Raw genomic sequence first — 23,443 nt, 5'->3', positions numbered from 1 at the left:
CCATGCTCTGAAATTCCTTTAGTAAATTAAGCCATTCCTTCCTTGATTTTAGCTGGAACCCCAGATTAACAGAACGACTTTTGCTGTTCTTATAAGAAAATGAGAGAGAATGGCGCAGCTATATCACCTTCACTGGTTTGTCCAGGGTTCTATTTTTTTCATAGAGGACAGCAAATGTAGATGTATTCTTTGAGCAGGTGGTTCAGCTGTGATTGTATTATGCTCGACACAGGTATGAACCTAGCTAGACAATGTTGCTGTTTCCCCCAAATCAAAAGATTTGTGATTGTTTCAGAGTGGTTGCAAGATAAAAAGAAAAGGAAATAAAAGTTTTTTTGGATTTCATAGCAAACAGCCACTTGCTTAGCCTTATTGAGGTTCCATGTTTTTGAAACAAGATGCTGAAATAGGATTGGCTTGTGATTTCTCCAGTGTAATTTTGTGAGATGCCTTTTTTTATTGAAAATGCAGAGACTAAGAAGTGACTCCGAGATATTGATGAAACTTGACTGAGCTTCATTTCAAAAACCAGGGATTCATATTGGGTCTGTGACCTTGTAGGTAAAGAGGCCAATAATCACCCAAATTGACTTGCTAGGTCTGTATACAGCTGTCTTATTAAGAGGAGGAAAATGCTGTGGGCTTTTGCTGTGTTAAAAGCCTAGAATTATGATTTGTATGTTGACTGTGCTCTCCAGAGCAGCTGTGTTACCATAGTGAGTGCCTCCCTCTTCTACTTCAAGTTGGAAAGCAAATAGATTGAAAAAGGGATTGACTGACTTGACTTGGTCATGTACCTGAGACAAAGTGGTGTGAAAGGGGAAGAGATGTGGGGGTCCCTGTTGGCATCTGTCTGTTTTGGGAGTGTGCCTTTGGAGTAAAGTTGCAGAGTTATAGCACCTGCTGATACGGGAGAGACATGTTTTATTGCAGGTGGGGCAGATGAAGGCCATCTGGTTGTGCTACTGCAGATGCACCATGGCGTTTCTTCTCTCTGCACTGATTTCAGGTAGGGGCCTTGCTTAGTCAAAGATAAAACATGTTTAAGTTCAGGGAGGAAAAAAAGTGTCCAGAGGTTGTCACTGTTGTTGTCATCTACATGTGCTGGAGAATTGAGCCCAGAAGGAACAGACCAGTTGGGTCTTTAACTCAGAGTCATGATGCCCCACAGGGCAGATGACACATATTTCATTTATTTCATATACCTTTGTGCCTCAGGGAATTAGTAAATAGGCACAGAATCAAAGCTTGGAATGAAATAATTTATAGTTTATTAGAAAAGACAGAATGATTACGATGCAGATTCTAACAGAAGTGAACAAAAGAATGGAGATGGCTATGCTCTGCCTCCACAGTTGGAGACACCAATGCTTCTGAATACCAGTTACTGGGAACCAAGGGAGGAGGGAGTGTTCTTGTGCTTATGTTCTGCTCACTGGTTTCCCACAGGCATCTGGTTAGCCACTGTGAGAACTGGAAGATGGACTAAATGGGCCATTGGCCTGATCCAGCAGGCTACTGTTATGTTCTTATGGTTATTGAGGCAAAGTTCAAAGTGGACTGTCAACGTTTGGGGTTAAAGCTAAAAGGCAGTAAAGATAGGAAGTAAGGTAAAGGTAAAGGTACCCCTGCCCGTACGGGCCAGTCTTGACAGACTCTGGGGTTGTGCGCCCATCTCACTTAAGAGGCCAGGGGCCAGCGCTGTCCGGAGACACTTCCGGGTCACGTGGCCAGCGTGACATCACTGCTCTGGCCAGAGCCAGAGCCAGAGCCAGAGCCGCACACGGAAACGCCGTTTACCTTCCCGCTGGTAAGCGGTCCCTATTTATCTACTTGCACCCGGAGGTGCTTTCGAACTGCTAGGTTGGCAGGCGCTGGGACCGAGCAGCGGGAGCGCACCCCGCCGCAGGGATTCGAACCGCCGACCTTTCAATCGGCAAGCCCTAGGCGCTGAGGCTTTAACCCACAGCGCCACCTGCATCCCAAAGATAGGAGGTATTTAATACCAAATATTGTGAGAAGGTAGCAGACTCTAAGTTAAGGTTACCAGGCGTCCCCGTTTCCCACGGACAGTCCCCGGATTTACAAATCAGTCCCCATACAAAATCTCATCATTCCTACTGAAGTTGAAAAGTGTCCCTGGATTCATTGAAAAAAATCTGGTAACCTTACTCTAGGTGTAACTCCTATTCGAAAGTGAGAATGGAAATGCCCATTTCTACGAAGCAGTGTGGGTACTTGAGGGAGAGAGGGGAACAAACAGATGGAGAGAAGCACAAATATTGACCATGCAGAGTGAGGAGAAGCTCTTCTGTGAGAAACTGTAGTAAGTCACAAGGCTGTCCTTGGTACTCAGACTCTGGGGGTTGCTTATGAATTTTTGAGGATCAGGCACCCTGGCACATAGATAACAAGATGTTTCAACCAGAGGCAATAAGCATCCAGTGAAAAGGCTAAGATGGGCGAGTGAGGGGGATTGAAGCCTGGTAGGTTTCATTGAGCTGCAAATGTAATAAACTATGGTGCCTCTTCTGGAGCTCTAGTTAGTCTGAGCAAAGAACGCAACAGAGCTGGAAAGGCGGTAAGGAACTTTGGAGGACAGGGGTTGGAGAACAAATAGCAAAGGGATCCAAGCCAATTAGGATGTGTTGCCCAATGGCCAGAGACTGCCCTGGAACATTTGGTTAGAAAGGCTAAGTATTTACTAGAGATGGAGGAGCCCAGAGCTTCTGTGATAACCGCACTCTGCTCTGGAGCAGCATAATCCATCAAAAAAGGCAATTGGCTCCCAGTCAGGCTCCAGAGAAGCAGTTGGGGGTGTTGATGTGTCCAATTTAACCACCTATTTGATAATGAATAGATTGTGCCTGAAACAATTTGTTATTTCTCAGGGATTTTCCATTGCAACTATTTCAAATTCTGTGGGTGGCCTTAATGGCTGCTTCACAGATTCTCGTCACAGATACAAGGAGAACGGTGCTCCTGGTCCTCTGTGATTTACTTACCTTTGTGTAATATTTCTCTTAGGTTTGTGTGCAAGTTTTATGGGAGAGCGAGAGAGAACAAACTGATGTAGCTACAATTACTGTTCCTTAGGAGATGCTTGAGGAGGGCCATTGAACTGAAAATCTTCAGAGAGTAAGATAACCAGAGAAATGTTCTCTCAGTGTCTGAAAAGATACTTGTGCTTCAAGTTAAGCTGCAGCACTGAGACAAATTGCATCCGCTGTCTGGCATTCTCTAGGAGGCTAGGCTGAAGCTCTGTGGTAAATTAGGAGCAGGGATCTGATCATATTTTCATATATACAATTAATAGGGCTGTCCACCAATTAAATAGTTGTTTGATTAATGATTACTATAACAATTTAATGATCATTTAATTGATTCTTCAGTCTGGAAATTCTGCATGCAGCTGTGCTTACTATTTTGTTTTTGTTTGCAAGTATTGTATAATAGGCTCAGTAAGGCTGCCTTAGTTAAATCTGATTTTCCAAGCAGAACATTGGGCTTTGAACTAACTCAGCCTCCTTTTGTTTTGGAAATTCTGTCTGCTTTCATAAATGAGTCTTCCTGTTCCATCTTGCTGCCCCTTGGTACCAGGTAAACTCCCCTTGGTACAGCCACTTTCAGATATTTCCCCTAAATACGCTCCCTTTATAGGCCATTTATTTCACAAAATTTATATTCCACTTGATGGTAAAAAAAAAAAAAAACCAACCACAAAAATACCACACCTCAAAATGTTTTACAAAAAGAATAAAGCTGTCAGTAAAAATATTTAAGAACAACTATTCTGACAACCTTTTAGATCTCCATTCCCCAAGCTACTGGGTCCCTCCCTGGGATCAGACACCTCTTGTGGCCCAGAATTGACAACTTACAACTCTTTGAAACTCTCCACGGGATTGTCCAACTCAAATTCCTTGGGCTCTTCCCACTTCTCCTTTGGATCTGGGCACTCCCTCCATAACACCTTTGTCGGACTTATGGGAATATTCTTATTTACTTCCACGAGGAGTCCCCATTAACTTATTTTGATTGTGATTGCACTAATGGGAATACAGGTATTTCACAGTGCTTCCATGTGTATTAAACTCATTTTGAGGCTTAGCTAGGTGCTCTAGAGCTGTGTTTCCCAAGCTTGGGCCTCCAGCTGTTTTTGAACTACAATTCCCATCATCCCTGACCACTGGTCTGACTAGCTAGGGATGATGGGAGTTGTAGTCCAAAAAGAGCTGGCAATCCAAGGTTGGGAACACTGCTCTAGAGAGCTGCAGAATAATGGGGTCATTTCTTTAAATCTCTGGAGCTGTGTATGCACTGCTTTGGACTGGTCTTGAGCTAGGAGACTTGTCCTTGCCAAGTGGTGCTTATTTTGGGACTTACAAGGATGGTCTGAAGGGTTAGTCTGGCCATGCACACAAAACTGCAGGACCTTAAAAAAAATGCAGCAAACATTTTGGTGGCACTGTTCACGTTGTTGTGTTTACCAGAGATGAAGTCCAGTGTATATTAGCCAAGAGCTGTCCCTTTTTGTCCCAATAAAATTAATGGCAAGTGCTTCATGGGTATGTGTTGAAAACTGAAAGTGCTATTAAGATATCGAAGACCATATAATGCAGCACGTTGGCTTAAGGTGCAGTTTGGCAGATATTCATGACATGGAAAGCCAATCTGTTCCACCTCTCTGAAAGACAAGTTCCAAGGAACAATGGTGTAATTTCCCTTGGCTTTCTCTGAGGCTGCCCAGTACAACAACAGTCCAAGTGTGCCAGGATCAAGGGGTTCAACAGGCTGCTTTGTGCCTTCCCAAGTCTCTTTCCAGCTGCTGCTTTTAAGCTGTTACACTGGCTGGCAGCTTTCTTGAAGCACACTGATTAAATGATCCATTGGTTAAGTTCAAAGGTAGATTTCTCCTTCATAATTAACAGTGTTTGTGTGTGGCTGTCAGGCTGTTTTTGATTACTTTTGCATTTTATGTACCAAGATATAGAGCCAAAGGTAGGGAACCTCAGGCTCAGGGACAAAATGTCACCCTCAAATCCTCTTGGGGCTCTCCCTAGGCCACATAACCATGTCTTATTCCTTTCGGGCACTGCTCTGTACTCTCTTCAGATGCTTTTGCCTAGGTGGAATGTGAACTGTGAAAATGTATATTGCTTGCCTAGATGGAGGATAGAGAGTGGTGCACCGCCTGTGCACAAATAGAAACCTGAGTTTTATGTGACTGGAATGTAGCCTATTGTACAAAGGCAAACATCACGGCTATTACTCTGTCCCCTTTGGTCTCTGACTCCACCCACTGGCACATGTCCCCCTCTAGGTTTCCACAGGAGGGAATGTCGCACTTGGAGTGAAAAAGGTTCCTCAGCCTTGATATGGACCAATCCAAGTTGGTAAAAGCCTAAGTATACTATGTCAACTGGACCACCATTCTCTATATGCTTGTTGACCTTGTAGAACTCTAATAGGTTGGTGAGACAAGACTTGCCTTTGCAGAAGCTGTGCTGGCTCTGCTTCAGCAAGGCTTGTTCTTCTGTATGCTTGGTTATATTATCCCTAACAATACTTTCCACCAGTTTTCCTGGGATAGAAGTTAAGCTCACCGGCCTCTAATTTTCAGGAAAACTACCCCATTCCCTGATCCCAACTATTATCTGACTTTTAGAAGGCATCTGAAGGCAATCTTTTTTCGGGAAATTTTTAATTTTTAATGTTTTACAATTTTTTATGTGCTGTAAGCCACCCAGAGTGGCTGCGGAAACCCAGCCAGATGAATGGGATACCATCATCACCATCATCACCACCACCACCACCACCACCATCATCATCATTTTCAAAATTAGTGTTACATTGGCTACTTAATGGTTCTCTGGTATAGAGGCTGATCTGAGGGGCAACTTACATCTTTTTGTTAGAATATTAGCAATTTAGTTGTTAGCTGACATTCAGCACCTGTTGTTCAGATGGATATTGTACCAATATCAGAGTTTACTTATTCCTTTTCACTGTGTTTATGTAAAGTCAGTTCCTTTCTTTGAAGATCTTTGTAATCACTGTTGCCAACAAAACTTATGAACCTCCTCTCATTGTATCTCATTGTTGATTCCAGCCTCCTCATGTAATTCGACTTAATTAAATATTGAGGGATAATTTGCTTCTAGGTGTCCATATATTTACACACAATCTCCCAGTATTTTAGCTCCAAACTTATCTGTAATTTAATTAGGACTCCCCTCTTTCTCACCCTCTACTCGCTGTTGTCTGCACAGGGCAGGCATATCCCGCAGTGTTTAATGAGTGTGTTTCCGTTTTCCCACACTGGGCTCCAGCTTTATATTAGAATCACATTCATTTTGTTTGAGCACCTCTTCATTTTAATAATCTGACATGATTGCAGGGTGTGCACAGCCAGGTTCTTTGACTTCACGGTAGCTCCCGCTGAACCCTGGGACCAGTGCAAGCTCATAATTGCGGTGTTTGCTTGAGAAGCTGAGCAACACGTTTTATGTTGAGCTCTTGAGACTATGATTTCTGTTTTGTTGCATTTCAGTGTGATTAGCTTTCGTGGCTTGATGCCCCCTCCCCACTATATCCAAAACCAGCACCATTTCTTTGTAGTGAACTACTTGCTGTTCACCAGTGTTTTGGATGCTGTGCTTGTAAATACCATTTCATGCAGTGAAGGGATGCTGTTCTAAAGACCCTGGAGAGTTTTAATGAGTATCTGCCTGGAATGACATGAATTAGTTTGTATGAAAGGCTTCCGTTCTTGTTGAGCTTGTTTATTCTGGTTTAAATGGGTTTCTGTGTCATCCGCTGAGATTATTTTTTAATCTTTTCTGTGTAGCTATAGGGAAGATGATTGGTCTCTGACATGATCTCATGAAAGAGAAGTGTGGTGGTGGTGGGAGAACATGTTTTTATGTTATTTCTAAAAGAAGATAAGAATGCCAGCTTTTCTTCTGAAATTCCAGTTGAAGACCTTTCATCCATGTGACTTGATACAGAGATTATTTCTATGATGTATGATTCCCTTCAACAGAACTGAGCAGTAGTGTTCCTTAACCAAGAGACCGTAATACTCCAGACAAACTTTTATTGCAGCATTTCTTTCCCCTCCTTCCCTCACTGAAGACTTCCCCCATTATGGTTCTTCCTTTGAGTCACCTTCTTCTGAGATGTATGCTGCGGTTGTTTTCCCATGAGTGCCTGTCAGCCTCAAAATAAAATAAAAAATGCTGCTCTAAAAGGGTGACATAATTATCATTGATGATTTGCATCAGCTTTCCCTAGCATTCTTTCTCCCTTCTTGAAGTTCTGGCTGGACTTCTGTTCATTTTAATATTGGCTTTTGAGGAGAAAACACTCAGACCCTAACATTTTTCAAACTTGGTCAAAATTTTGAGAGAAATTTGAGCTGAGGAGTGCGATGGGGAAGGTCATCTTGTGAGGATGCCTTCCTGTTTACAATTGATATGTAGCCCTAAGCTGAGCAGAGGTGACATGTTCACTGGGATTCTTGAGTCACAGCAGAGCCCCTTTATCACTTTGTTATATTTACTCTTTTTTCCTCTCCACTTCTGTTTTTGCTATTGTTGAATTCTTGAACATTCTCTTTCTTTCTTTTTGTATTGAAGGTTCAGCTGTCCCAGACTTTAGAAGAAGCTGGGAATCAGAAACAAAGAGCAGACCTGGTAAGTGTTAGAGTTTGCTGATTTTTAAAATTATTATTCTTTGCAATACATGGTAAAAGTGGACTTTGGGGACAAGAATAACCTTTGAGCCACATCCATTCACTTAAAATACAAGATCTGCTCAGCAAAAGTAGTTAGCAAAGCAGTGCTCCAGTCAGCATGTCTATATGATGGTAGGTCTTATGGAAGCATGACCTTGCTGGTCGGGACTGATGGGACTTCTGCTCTAAAATAGTAGTCTTCTGCATTTTAAGGCCTTAGAACCACCATTAACCCAAACATGCATTTGGGAACCTATCCCAATTTTCTTTTCTTTTTTCACCATATGCAGTATCTATGTGGTTGGTAGTGCTGCTCTTGTAGCCCATCTTAGATATACCCGTGACCTCATAGTGGATCATAACTTGCCAGTCAAAGACCACTGGTCGAAAATATCTGGTGGGTACCAGTTTGGCAAAGGTTGATCTAGAGCAGGGGTCAGCAAACTTTTTCAGCAGGGAGCTGGTCCACTGTCCCTCAGACCTTGTGGGGGGCCAGACTATATTTTGGAGGGAAAAAAAGAATGAATTCCTATGCCCCCCCCCAAATGAACAAATTCCTATGTCCCACAAATAACCCAGAGATGCATTTTAAATAAAAGGACACATTCTACTCATGTGAAAACACCAGGCAGGCCCCACAAATAACCTAGAGATGCATTTTAAATAAAAGGACACATTCTACTCATGTAAAAACACGCTGATTCCCAGACTGTCTGTGGGCCGGATTGAGAAGGCGATTGGGCCGGATCCGGCCCCTGGGCCTTAGAGAAAAAAACACAAGCAAAAAGACACAGCTAGGTTCCTCTTTCTCATGGCAGAAGGTGGATGCGTCATTGGCCCATCTTCCACCTGCCATATTTCCAGTTCCCATCTGAATCCCAGAGTTAAACTTTCTCTTCATGCTTTGGGATGCTTGGAAAGCATACACACATCTCCAGAGATGTCAGCTTCTGCAAGTTTCAAGTAAGGCGCAGAAGTGGCGAGAGAAAATATGCCACCCCACACTTCCACTCTCTGGCTTGTCCAAGGACACCTTCAGCTGACAAATCCCTAAACTCTGGTGAGATAGATTATGCTGTGCTGCTCTGTGGAAGAACCTCTGTTTTTGCTTTCTACATGCCTTCTTAGAATAGAGCTGGAGGGCTGCATTTAATTTTCAGTAAAGGAGTACTTATTTCATGGCGTAAAGATTTGCAAATTTCATGGCATATTGTCTGAACCCGCGATACTCTGTGATTAAGCATTGACGTATTAACATAGGAAAATTGCCTTGTCATATTCAAAAATAAATGGTGAATGCCCTGATGACTTTGAACAGAAATGCAGCCCTTTGTTTAATGTCAGATACTTTTCAGAGGTAGCAATTCATTTATCAAAGCTATTAAACGGGGGCAATTGGTGTGATTATGCAGAATTTTCTGCAAACTGATTTCTATAATGTTTTACACCCCCCACATGTTTCTTGATTCCATTTGTTTTATCCCCTTCCACACATTCGTTGGTTGGAGGAACTGGGCTCTGGGTGGCTTGCTGTAAGAAAGAAAACTGTAATTTGTTTCTTCAGTATTGTTTGTTATATTCATCTGTTACTTCATTCTTTGACTGTTCAAAACCTGCAAATAAGCAAAGTAAAAGGTTTCACGGTCAAAACAGTTCAGTTCAAGCAGACCTAAATAATGCAAAACAAATAGCATGAGCACCAAAAGTTTATGGGAATCTGCATTTTTATTCATGAAAGTGAAAGGGGCTTGTAGCACAGTCTGTCACTAAAAGAAATGTATGCAGCTGTTAGTGGTTAAATACTATCCCAGTTGATGGAACTACCTCTTATAAAAGCTACATGCCTGGAGTGTTCACAAAATGTTAAAGTTTCTACAGGTTCTCTTCACATTTACAGAACGGCCTATGTTCAGGGACTCTGGGGATGGAATGGTGAGCCACATAGCCTTGTAAACTAGAGTAATGTGTACCTGGATCTCAGAACCCAGTTCATGCACAGAAACCAACTCTTCCAATTGGTAGGCATTATGTGGCATCTAGATTGGCCAGACCTGGTACAAATATTAGAAGCTTGCCCTTCTGTCCTTCTCTTGACTGGTAGAGGTTCTTCAGGGTCTGCTGCAGAGAGAGGTTTCTCAGCATCCACTACCTGATTGTTTAACTACATGGTAGGGATTGAGCCTAGGAATTGCCGTATGCGAAGGATGTTCTCTGCCACTGAATGATGATGCTGAATTATGATGCTGACAGCCACAGTGGTATAAGAGCTATGAACCATGCCATTGACCATATAGATATAAAGGTGTGACCATTGTACTGTGAAAATACAGTACCCTGAAGATAATTACAGAATCCAAGGAGATATCCTCAAGAAATTATATCCCACATATAAAACATCTGTGGGAAGTGCTGGTCAGTTCTGAACAAATAGTTCACATGAAACTTGGACAACTCCTGCAGGTCCCATTTTCAGACCTTGGACAGCTCTATTAATGCACTTTTGGTTTGGCTGCCAGCATGCTTGTGATTTCAGTAATGAGCTGCCATATGCATGCCAAGGTCTTTCAGCTGCTTGTAACCGTCTTGCAGTTCCAATTTTGGGCTTTCTGTAAGGACAGCCTGCCAGCTATGTCAGACTGTGCAATGGATGGTGTTTCCTGGAGGATTAGCTTCTTTCAGATCTGATGCAAAAATGGCTTTTAACTGAGATATTGAAACGGCTGTGATAACTCCATTTGACAACTAGTTTGGCTGCTCTAGGCCTACATATTATATTTTTCTTTTCTTTCTTTAAAATAGCCAGCATCTATTATGGGGCCTGTGTGTATGAAAAATATTTGAGTAGGAAATAGATGTACTCATTCACAAAAAAATATTTTTGTAAGCATTCCGAGGGAGGGAGGGAGAGAAAGAAAGAGAAATACAGTGGTACCTCAGGTTACAGACACTTCAGGTTACAGACGCCTCAGGTTACAGACTCCGCTAACCCAGAAATAGTACCTCGGGTTAAGAACTTTGCTTCAGGATGAGAACAGAAATCGTGCAGCGGTGGCACAGCAGCAGCAGGAGGCCCCATTAGCTAAAGTGGTACCTCAGGTTAAGCACAGTTTCAGGTTAAGAACGGACCTCCAGAACGAATTAAGTTCTTAACCAGAGGTACCACTGTAATTAACTCCCTCAGTTATGCAATTGGGTTTGAGTTGCCAGCCTCCATTTGGAGAGCCGTTGTTGCTAGTGCAAAGTGTGTGCAGTGTCTGTTTCAAATTTTATTCCATCTGGAGCAGTTCCCTTCAAATTCTAGTATGAGAAAGCTGTTCTATGATGCAGGATGGAATAGAAAGTGTGCAAGAGCACATAGGGCCTGTGGTGAGCTACTTCTATACCTTGATGGCTCCCTTTCTTATTATTTTCCTGAGACAGATGTGACTTAGCTTCCTCTGTTTTCTGCAGTGAGAGTTCATTTCATAGATGCTTCCTTCTCCGTGATGCACCAAACTTACCGTATTTTTTGCTCTATAAGACTCACTTTTTCCCTCCTAAAAAGTAAGGGGAAATGTGTGTGCATTTTATGGAGTGAATGCAGGCTGCACAGCTATCCCAGAAGCCAGAACATCAAGAGGGATTGCTGCTTTCGCTGTGCAGCGATCCCTCTTGCTGTTCTGGCTTCTGAGATTCAGAATATTTTTTTTCTTGTTTTCTTCCTCCAAAAACTAGGTGCGTCTTATGGTCTGGTGCGTCTTATAGAGCGAAAAATACGGTACTTGTATGAACAGGAACAGGGGGGAAACATTTTTGCTTGGATCGGCCATTCCTTTGGATGACCACCTGGGGGTTCCAGTAATTTTTGACATTAAAGGTAAAGGTAAAGGGACCCCTTACCATTATGTCCAGTCGCGGATGACTCTGGGGTTGCGACACTCATCTTGCTTTATTGGCCGAGGAAGCCGGCGTAGAACTTCCGGGTCATGTGGCCAGCATGACTAAGCCTCTTCTGGCGAACCAGACCAGCACACAGAAACGCCGTTTACTTTCCCGCCGGAGTGGTACCTATTTATCTACTTGCACTTTGATGTGCTTTCGAACTGCTAGGTTGGCAGGAGCTGGGACCGAACAATGGGAGCTCACCCCATTGCGGGGATTTGAACCGCTGACCTTCCGATCGGCAAGCCCTAGGCTCGGTGGTTTAGACCACAGCGCCATTTAAACATTTAAACATTAAATAGTTCTTAACACGATGATGTTGAAGCAGACATCCTCTTCCTACTTTTTTCTGTAATGTTGTGCTGAAACCCAGCTAGTTTTTTTTCTTTCAGATTTGCTTTAGGTGGTAGCACTCATTCGTCTGATGTTGGATACCGTATGACTCTTAGTCTCTCCCTTCCCTCTCTTCAATCCCTTTTCAACACCTCCTCTCCATTATTTCTCTGTTATCAAGTCCTTGTTAGTTTGATGCTAAGCTGCTGTGGCTGAAACGGTATGAAAAATGCTGCTCCCTGACCAGTGTTCTGACACATGTTGATATTGCTTTTCCACCAGTCACTCTGTGTGTGGGCTTACCACCGTGGCTGTCAGTAAAATGGCAAAAACACTTGTCAGGTGCTATCACATGGCTCAGTAGATTTTTGGGCTGCTCCATGTAATAAACAGCTCTACAAGCGACATCCCACATCTGCCCTGAAGAAAGTTTAACTCTCATTTCAGAGTCGTGGATCTAGTGATGTTTAAGGTAAAGGTAAAGGTACCCCTGCCCGTACGGGCCAGTCTTGACAGACTCTGGGGTTGTGCGCCCATCTCACTTAAGAGGCCAGGGGCCAGCGCTGTCCGGAGACACTTCCGGGTCACGTGGCCAGCGTGACATCGCTGCTCTGGCCAGAGCCAGAGCCAGAGCCGCACACGGAAACGCCGTTTACCTTCCCGCTGGTAAGCGGTCCCTATTTATCTACTTGCACCCGGAGGTGCTTTCGAACTGCTAGGTTGGCAGGCGCTGGGACCGAGCAGCGGGAGTGCACCCCACCGCAGGGATTCGAACCGCCGACCTTTCGATCGGCAAGCCCTAGGCGCTGAGGCTTTAACCCACAGCGCCACCTGCGTCCCGCCTAGTGATGTTTACCAGGATCCAAAGTCTGATTGGCTTTGTTTCACATGGTTTGAGTGAGGAGTTGGGAACCATATGTATGATTCCTGTACTAAGGTATATTTCAGAAACATACATAACTCTGATCCATGTTGGAACGATCACTTGAGAAGGAAAGCATACATACATTAAAAAGCCTTTAAAAGTGTTTTTGTTTTTTATTTTGTGTATTTATGTTGTGAAAGAACTTGAGATCCATGGATGAAGGGTGGCATATAAATTAAATAAAGAAATAAATAGCAAAAAAGATAAATAAATTATGTTATCCTGATATGCAAGTAAATATGATCTGGAAAGAGAGGCTGGTGCCATTGTTATAGAACAGGGATGGGGTACCTGTGGCCTTCCAGGTGTTCTTGGACTGCAAATCCCATCATCCCTGATCACAGGCTGCGGCTGGTGCTGATGCGAGTTGTAATCCAACAACATCTGGAGGATCACAAGTTCCCTAACCATAGTATAAAGCTAATGTATCTAATCCCTCATCATAGCCATTATGCTCCTGATATTGAATAGGCAGCAATTACTTCAAATTACACTCATAATCTAAGAGCACTGCCAGTGTTCATCTCCTGAGTATCTACTGAATTAAATTCTGCCCGCATTGTATTTGTGTATGCTTGTTTTGTAAGGAGCCATAGACTCTGCAGGTATGTTTTCAAAATAAAGATCCTGCTTAACCTAATACTTACTTAATTTTGATATTGACCTCAAGAAGCATTTTAAGATTGTCAGCAGTGAAGCGGCAGTAAATCTATATATCCCATGTGCAGCTCACTTTTTCCCTAAATAGTTCAGGACAGCATGCTCTATCTTATCCCCTCAGTAATCCTGTGCAGGAGATCAGGCTAAGAGAGGATAACTCTCCCAAGGTCATCCAGTGAGTTTCGTGGCTGAACTAAGGTTTGGAATGTGGCCCCAGGCTAATGTTCTGATCAGGTACACTCCCTTGGTTCTGGGAGAGTATTCCGAAAGTAGGGTTTCAAAGCAGGAAAGAGCCTACCCTGCGTTCTAGCCACCAAAGGTGAGAATGATATTAGTATTAGGCAGGGTGATACATGGCCTTTTTCACCTTGGGAACTTTGGATTACCAGAACTTTTTTATTCACCTACTGAATGCTCTGACACAGCTCTGGCCAGTAGTCATTGACACATCATCTGGCAATCTGCTGGGCTTCACTCCTTTCCTTTCTCACTGTAGCAAGTGCCTTTTTGCATGGTGCACACTTCACAAGAGCCTCACACTTTGCAGTAATAACAGGCTCCATGTCCGTTATGCCCACCTCAAACCAGTCAGGGAACTGTAGCTCTCTTTTGCTTCAGTGCTATCTCTGGGGCAGTTCAGTAGAGCTTGTTGGGCAGAATCGGAGAAGTATTCACAAACTTCAGGTATGACTGTTCTGGCAAAGTTGATCCAAAGCCATACTTTCTGCTTTGTACTGTGGGTCCTCTTTATCTGGAGATGAATCTTGCTCACCTTCAGGGAGTGATCTGTGTTGCAGTAGGTACTGTGGTAGCTCCGTGTGACATGAACACAGTTCAGTTCTGATCATCTGGTGACAATCAAGTCCAGTTGGTTCCAGTGGCCTGACCTTGGATGTCTCCAGGACACTCGGGGTTTTGCCTTGGTAAAGAAGAATGTGTTTGTGATGCAAAGGCTGTGATAAGAGCACAGCTAAAGCAGCCTTTGTCCATTCTCATTTATGCTGCCAATACCAAAGGGCCTATTCAGTTGTCCCATGTGAGATGGTCGTTCCTAACTCTGGCATTGAAATCTCTCAATACTGATTAATTATTGCAGCAAGGGCTGCAACTTTGAAAGTACCTTACTTTTGGTTTTATTGTTTAATTATGCTTATGAGATAACCTGCTAATGCTAATGATTAAGGTTTATGTTCTTCTGTTGCACAGGGAAGCTACCCTGGACTAATGCCTGGCTGGTTTGTAGTGCCAGGCAAAGTCACATTGACTGAGCAGCTGCTAGAAGGCTTGGTGGTATCTGCCACCAAATGACATGTCATGTGTGTAGTTCAAAACTACTGTATCAAAGAGTAATAAACCCACAAAGCTAACTGACACAGTGTATTCCAGCGCATGATTCAATTACTTCTCTGCAGAAAGTCAGTTTACTACTTGAAGAAAAGAGAGAAATTTAAACAGCTCTAGCTAATTGCAGTTGACAAGACAAAGGCAGTTTGACTTTCCAGTATTAATTAGCAAACCCATACTAATTAGCTTGTATAAGCACAATTCATGCTTCTTTCTCTAAATGCAATTAATATTGCAACTGAAGACGTCTCTGGGCTGTGCCGCCGTATCATTAACATACTTCAGCCTAATTAAGTATGGACAGCAGAGGCTGCAGAAATGAGTTTGTGATTATAGCCATATAGAAAATCCCTTCATGTTTCATATCTATAGTGAACTTGAGCCTGAAATTTATTTTTTGGTTTACGATAAATTAAGCTTCATTCCGGTGCAGTAAAGGGACTTTTATTTGTCTTGCTTTGTACTGTGTGCTTTTTCTCCCCTTGTGAATCCCCATATACAGCAGCACCTTGGCTTACGTTACCCTCGGGTAACGTAAACTTTGGGTTGTGAAAGTGGCAAACCTGGAATGTTTCGCGGAGTGCGCATGCGCAGAAGCGGTCCCTCCGGTTGTGGAAACCCCGTGATCCAACCGGAGCTCCAGAACGGATCCCGTCCGCAACCAGAGGTACCATTGTACTTGTACAGATGCATTATTTGTTCCTTTAGTTGTGTATCTGCACTTCCAGAGAGGGGGGATCAATGAGTTTTTTCACCTTACTTCTCTCACACTAGCAATACTTTTGTTCATAAGTGATAATCAAAAACTGTAATCTTGGCTGCTGTCCCTTATTGGAGCTAATGCCAGAGATGGTATCACACCAATAAAATTGCTTTTGTGTTTAATGTTGCTTCCTTGCTGCAGAAAGGCCACGAGCACCTCTACTTATATATGAGACTTGCTGGCTCAGCAGCCCCTCTGCTATAAAGAGTCTATAGCATAGTTGTAAAGCATTGCTTTACAGTGTCAGGTCTCTGGTGCTTCAGTTTTTCAGGTGATCTCAGGTGTGTGGGTTGGGAATAACCTCTGACTGAGGGGGCTGGAGTACTACCACCAATCAGAAGAGGGCTATTGAGAGTTAGATCATTAATTCATTTGAGATAGATTCATATGTTCAGGCAAACATGTTTCTGCACTGTGGTAGTTATTACTAGTTCTAGCTACTGTTATGATACTCAGTTATGCACAGACTTAGTAATACCAGTGGTTTATACTACCATTGCAATAACTAGTGTAGAAAGGGAAAAGTAGGTATATGAGGTCAATATCAGTTCGCATGTTGATCAGCATTGTCATTGTCTACACATAGTGACTTTGGGCCTGGGCCTTAAGATTGTGCTCTTCTGTCACTGGGCATAGGAAGTAGTGTGTGCCTCAAGCAGACATACCCAGATTCTAGCTTTCATTTTATCCCGTTTTAAAGTGAAAGTACCTTGGGAACTTGACAAGCTGCCCTATAGCTTTGCAAATATATATTCTTGAGGACAGTTATTCCTTCCTGTAGTGGCAGAAGAACAGAATCTGATCACCCAAGAGCTGCTACCTGCCACATAGGCTTTTAGGTTGTCCATCAGTTCCTGAACTGGCCCAAATTTTTAAGGAATTTAGTGTCAGCTAGTGTTTCTGTTTTGATCTGGTAAAGAGTTGATTAGAGTTTGATTATCAAATGCTTCTGTTCTTGTCCTTAATGGGATCTAGTTGAAGAGTCAAGTCCCTAGAGAGATTATTTTGGACCAATTTGCACGATCCCAGGATCTTGGTTACCTAGGAGCAGTGGTGAAGCTGCATGCTCCGCTACTGGGGCGGAGAGCAGGCGGGGGCATGGTTGGCGCCCCTCTGGGGCGTGCGGCGCCTGGCGCAGGATGTGTGTGTGCGGCACATGTCCAGGGGGGCCACTGCGATGGCACCCTACCGGAATAGTGGTGCCGGGGGCGATCCGCTCCCTCTGCACTCCCGTTCTTCCGCCAGTGCCTAGGAGCAATTTAAACCTAATTGCATATAGTTGACTGAAAGAAAATGTGGAAAGTAGTACAATATTGTGGAGTGCTTCAAAAAACAGATTCAGGCTTTAGTAAGTGGATCCTCTCACATCACTTCTGCTGCCAGAATGTAGATTTCTATTTCCTGAATTTCAGGGATAACTTGGCAGTGAATCATCAGAACTGTGTTGCCTGCTGACTCTGATATTAAGTTTGGAAGATAACAAGACGGTATCAAAGGTTTTTATTGTGCCAGATTTAGTGCAACATCCTGAAGTAGCAGTTAAGATCTACAAAAGTTTATCAGAAGCGATGGGAGAGATAATTTAAGCAAATTTGTGCTCTGAAAATCAATACAAGAATGCAGGATTGTAAATTGCAGTGTGGGTGGAGGAAGAAGAGAACAATATAGCAAACAAGAGAAGTTATATTCAGTGACTTACTATAAGCAAAGTGTTATTCTGTCAAACACAAGGAAAAATAAACATTTTAAACCCAAAATTTGTGAATCACTAATGTCTAAAAATGGAGAAAAACATGAAGTGCTCCCCTCAAATAAAAATCACTACTTCACATTCCCACAACAGCTTATGATATTTTAAATGGCTTCATTCCTCTTCCTTCAAGCTACTTAAAGGAAATCCCAGTTCCACAGAGTGAAAATACACGTCCATACAAAATATTTTTACTTGGGAATAATCAACCTTAATAAGAACTGCTGCTCCATTCATAAGTATGCTTTGGAGGGATGGAAAGTTCTCTCTGTTCAAGTTCTTTATTACAGTCATAGACCAGCATAAGCAAAACATCTAAATAAATAACATAACAGTATGAATCTAAGTGAATAATTATTAAATAATTGGGAGCAAGAACCAAACGTAGATTTAAACATATACATAGAATACTTAATTAAGCATAGGTAATGTGTGAGTAAAAATTTATAAGAAAAATTAAAAGATCAGTTAACACAGCTGTATGGGGTGGGCTTCAGAAGTGCAGATCTAACAATATGGGCCTTCAGTTTAGGATTGAATTGTAGCATCTGTTTAATCACTATATTGTCCATGTGCTTAAATCATGTTAAGAGTTTAATGATCTTGAGCATCCACCCTAACTAACCAGCCTGTTATCACTTGACCTCCCTCCTGCTCTAAATGTATATAGCAATTCCATGTTTTAAAACAATCAAGCAGTAAAGCAGTCATCGTTTAAAAACATAAGCATACAAACCTCCCTCTAGAGAGGTCCAAGCACTGTGCATCAGTTGAACTGATGTGGAATGGGACATCTCCTTTGGGTCTGTTGCTCACAGCTGACCTCAGTGTATCACTTTGCAAAATGGTAATTTCATAAAGCAAACATTGCCTGATCCAGTTTAATATTTCTAGATGAGAGCATTTTTTGCCTGCATTTGTTAGATTGTGTATATAAATCTAGCCATTGTTTCTTTTCTGTTGCCTTTTGTGTATGCAATAACCTCCTGTGAGCAAGCATTGCACCATTTTTTTGTTTCCCGCTCAAGCCAGTTGAAATGAATGGTCCCTGGAAGAATTCCCTCTGGTTGCTACAGTGCATCTGCCTCATGTTCCCTCTTCAGAAATTGATGTTCCATTTAGAAGACCCTGGCAAAATTGGAACCATCTGTTGTAGATTCCTGGAGGTGGAACAAATATAGATGCAGAAACACCAGGACCTTGATGAGGTGAATGTTAATGAAACAAAAGTGACACCAGGTTAATAATCAATGATACTGCATTTCCATATTTTGCAACACCAAATTATGCATAGAACGGTCCTCTGTGTTTAAGTGCACTTGTTGCAAAAAATAAAGTGAGGAGTTAGATAAAATTACTATGAATTGCAGTGATTCAGAGGTTTAATCTGAAAGCTGGATTTGTGTTTGTTAGTGTATCTGGTAACTTCTTTTTCTTGCATCATGGATGTTGGCAAATTGAGTTTTTAAAAGGCCAAATAATATTAGAATTGGATCTGTCAGAGATGTGGAGAGGAAACTGTGTTTAAATGCTCAGGAGCATGGCAAGTAGTATTTTATATTACAGATTTTTATATTATGGATGTGCTTTCTGTGTTATTGTACATTCTGTTTGGTTCCAGGCAGCTGAAACTCCTCATTTACTTAGAGAGATGATTGGTAGGGGCTTTGGTTAATACTTTGCTTTTGGAGTTGTTCTTAGACAGCCTTCAGTTTTCCAGATGGTGGGTCTATTTAACAGGTTATAAAGGGCATAGTGGGAGAATGATTGGAAAATGCTTCATTTCAATTTAAGGACCAGTATGGTTCAGTTGGACTTAGACCCAGGTGGCCTGTTGTGAACTCATTGTGATGTCTCTGTTCCTGGGCTGAAAATGTGTAATACTTTTAACTTGCCTTACGTAGATGTAGGAAGTTGCCTTAGGCCAGGTAACACACTGTTTGTCTATCATTCTTAGTATTGTCTACTGTGGTAGCGGCTCTCCAGGGTTTTAAGCAGAGAAGGCTTCTTTTTCTGTCTTCTGATAGGTGCTGTATCTAACTCAAGGATGGGGAGCCTGTGGTCCTCCCAATGTTATTGGACTCCCAACTCCCCATCAGCACCAGCTTGAATGGCCCATGGTTAGGAATGGTGGAAGATGTAGTCCAGCCACACCTGGAGGACCACAGGTTTCCTAGCCTTGCTCTAACTGAAGCTCAGACATTTTTCTTGCTTGCTTGCAGGAGGCTTTACAGCGGTATTTGCTATGGTTACATGGGAGCACAAAATTTGTAGCATGGTATTGGGCACAGGATTCAGCTTCCTAAGAATCATTGTTTTGTTGTATTTTTAAATCTGGCTCTTCTGGCTACAAAGTTAGGCTTGAAGATGTGTGTGACACCCTCTCCTGAGATCTCACTAAGCAGAGCAGAGATTCCCTGTGGTTGGGGCTTCTTTCTTGCTCATAGCTCTCCATGACTAGCAAATCCAGAATGGATAATAAAACCATGCGAAATGGGCATAATTTTGTTCATGATGCTTTATTTGCATTACTTGCAGAATGTACATTTCTTTGGTGCAGCATTCAATTCATTTTGGTTCAGATAAGAACAAAACAAAACTGTTGGCACAGTGTGCATTGGGAGCAACTGATAATACAAAAGGGAGTTAAAGGTTACTCAGCCCTTCCCCACCCTTGCACTGATGAAGAGAGGTAGTTTTCTCCCTCCACTGCCTGATCCTTTGCATGTCTAGTGGGGAAGAAGTCCTGCTAAGTATGCAGAGGCTCACGGCCCCAGCCCATCCCTTCTGTGGCTTGGTTGCTTTCACTTTAATATCTGTGCAGCTGGTGGGCAGAGGTGGTCCCATTGGGACAGGTATTTTTTTCCAGGAGTTGCCGCGTCGCCTCTCTGAGGCGAAGAGATCTCGCGGAGGCACTTTACTTGTGACCTTTTGATAAACTATTAATGGCCTCCCCCTCCCTATTTGGAATCACTTAATTGAGGTTGACAACTCTTTGTTGTATTACAGGCTCTGGCTTGTCAGGAGAATTTTTTTACTCATCTATGAATATTTCATTAACCTCTAAAGACAGGCTGCTTCATTCTGAGCTCTTGCCAGGCCCTGTCCTGTTGGAGTTGCTTTCAGCTGTGGCATCTTTGCAGAGGATCTTGCACCCTCTTCTCTTCTACTTGGTGTTCAGTCCAATTCCTTGGCTGAGAGCAGTGGGGCTGCGAGAGTCCCAAAAACGAGTTGTACATTTTAGTACTGTTTCTAAGCATAGTTTATTTTCATGTTCCTCCTTGTGGCTTTTTAATTTCCACCACATAGTATTGTAGAGTTGGAAGGGACCCTGAGGGTCACCTAGTCCAGCCCCCTGCAATGCAGGAATCTCAATTAGATCATGCATGGCAAGATGACCATCCAACTTCTGCTCAATGGGAGTTTGTTCCACTGTCAAATAGCTCTTACTGTCAGAAAGTCCTTCCTGATGTTCCCCAGTGGTATCTGCTCCCTCCCAGGGAGAATGTTGTGGCAAGGGGCAAACCTTTGTTCTAAAAGGCAGGATATAAATGTCCCAGACAAATAAAATCCATAAAAAGTCCACCCCAGTCCTAATCATTAATTAGAAAAAGTAGCATTTTTTAAAACATTAGGAACATAGGCAGCTGACTTATACCAAGTCCACCATGGTTCCTTCTAAGTTAGTACTGACTACAGCAGGAAAGGGGAACCCTCCAGATGTTGAATTCCAGCTCCTGTCAGCCCCAGTCAGCATGACTAATGGTCAGGGGGTGATGGGAGTTGGAGTCCCAAAACATCTGGAGGGCCACAGGCTTACCCTTTCTGGTCTACATTGTTTAACTCTTCAGGTTTTCAGGCAAGGGTCTTTTCAAGCCCTACATGGAGATGCCAGGGATTGAACTGGGTGTCTTGTCTTGCACAGTTCTTACTCCCTGCCAAAAAAAAGCTTTGCTCTGATTGCCCTGGGACTGTACAAGCAAGACGGATGACACTTGTTCCTTTGTCCAGTTGTTGAGGTCAAAGTGCTCCTGGGCTGTATGTGTTTCTGTTGCTATAACCCTTGGGTAGTGAATTGCTCACCATGCATTTCTTTCCTTTGCCTGCCAGCCACCTACTAAATTTGCCAGTTATATCAGTGGCAGAGACCATGTTGCTGCTAAAGGGTGTCTGTTTTAATGGTGTGGATCTTAGTTTCCTGCCTTTGTGTGTGCATTCTAGTGGCCATGCTAATTTTGACCATGCCTACCCTGGCATGCAGCCTTGGGAGACCTGGTAAAGAGGCAGTTGGACCCTTTGACCCCAAATTCTCATCACCCCTGTTGTCATCTATTATGAGCTGCCTTTTCAAATAATTTGATCAGAAGGCAGGTTATGAACCTTCAAAATATGAAGAGGTGTGCATATAAAGTGTGCTTCTATTATTTTAGAATGTATTCTCTGCAAAAATCAGCTTGCATTAAAAGCAAAATAAGATACTTATAGCCTTTATGGCTAGAGAGTGCTTGAAATATATGTGAGTAGTTTGGTGAAATGTGGGAAGCCAAAGGACTTCAAAGAACACAGTGGATTGTTGTTGTTGATTATAGTGTTTTAGGGCCCTGAAGATCTCCTTGCCCTGTGTTGATGACAAGCAACAGTTGAATAAACCATGCAAATTTGCATGATTATATACAGTTCATAGAATTTAGGTTTTCTTGGCATAGAATTTGGTTAGTATTGGTATGGGCGGTGGGTGGGGTTTTTTTTGGTTGGTTTTTTTATAGAAATGGTTCCCCACAAATATTTGCAAATCCAACTTTCTTTGCTACCCTGGAAATGGTAAGAGGAGTCATTGCCGTTCATGCTTTACTGGTAGTGACAGCATCTTCACACACATGCTATGGGGAATCGGGGTATTGTTGCAGTGCATTCTGCCCCTTGCTTTAGAACAGTGTGGCTATGCCCTTGGCACATTGCTGCATTAAGATTATCGAGAATAGGGGGCATGGGCCAGCCTTCCTCAACCTGGTGTTTTCCAGATGCTTTGGAATACAACTCCCTTCAGCCAGAGCAAGGACAGCACTGGCTATGTGACTCTTTCTCTTGCCATTTGTGTGTTTGAGCAAAGAGTTCTTCCCAAGACTGCCTGGTTTATGTGCACTTAAATATTTATGGCTTTAAATACCTTCTTGAATTGTGTTGAGACTTGTAGTTAAACATGGCCTTTCACTTCCAAGTATCATGCCATCTCTACACAATTCACTTCTTATTTATCTTTGACCTTAAAAAAAAACCCCTGCTCTTTTTCAAGGAAGCTTTTGGAAGTCTTTCCTCAGCCCTTTCCTGCTGTTTGCTGAACTTTTTAAAACGTTTGCAATAGACTCTCTGCTTGTGTGTGTTTGTAGCTTCCAGGCATTTATGGGTGGCATTGTTCTTCATAATTTAGCACAAATATGTTGGGCTCTGCACTTTATTTACATTTTACAAGGGTGGCAGGAATTACATCAATAGTTCCACCAGTAGAACAACATCTTTTGTTTGAGCAAATTTGTTTGATTTTAAGTTTGTTAAAGACTTAGGATCTAGCCTAAGACCTAGCAAAGGGTGGAAAAGAAATCTGCATTAATAGAAATGCTTGAAATTATTTCCTCTGTGTGTGTGTCATTAGCAAGATGTTTCTTACATTTACGCCCCACTTTTAAGCTAAGACTGTCTCCTAAAGTAGCTTACAATCCTACAACAAGAGACAACATTCTAGGGGTAATGTAGATTTGTTTATGGCATACTCATCTCATCTCTGCAGTTAGAGTCATAATCCAGGTTCCAGGTTTTTGCTGGAACATGCTCATCCCATTATGAGATAATTGCAACAGTCATAGAAATTTCAACCTGACTGGGATAAGGAACATTTTGCTTGGGTCAAAACATATATGGCCGCATAAGCCCCCCACCCTGTTTGTTCTGCTTGGCAACATTTGAAAGTGCAGAAGAACGGGAACCCTGCCTGCCAAGATATTCAGAGCCTTC

At 42.6% G+C, this 23,443-nt stretch overlaps 1 protein-coding gene across 2 annotated transcripts in view; it reads left to right on the top strand.

The window, feature by feature from the left end:
- The window catches only part of MAD1L1 (mitotic arrest deficient 1 like 1), a 452,304-nt gene that overhangs the window by 182,357 nt on the left and 246,504 nt on the right, over window positions 1–23,443 (top strand). For both annotated transcript variants that reach the window (XM_079953794.1, XM_079953795.1), the window contains exon 13: window positions 7,641–7,697. In XM_079953794.1, the coding sequence (XP_079809920.1) occupies window positions 7,641–7,697 (57 nt within the window). The remainder of the gene's footprint in view (window positions 1–7,640; window positions 7,698–23,443) is intronic.

The sequence above is a fragment of the Podarcis cretensis genome (assembly GCF_951804945.1).
Source record: "Podarcis cretensis genome assembly, chromosome: 14".
NCBI lineage: Eukaryota > Metazoa > Chordata > Lepidosauria > Squamata > Lacertidae > Podarcis > Podarcis cretensis.
The sequence above is the reverse complement of the archived record's forward strand: the minus strand, read 5'-3'. Positions and strand labels throughout refer to the sequence as shown.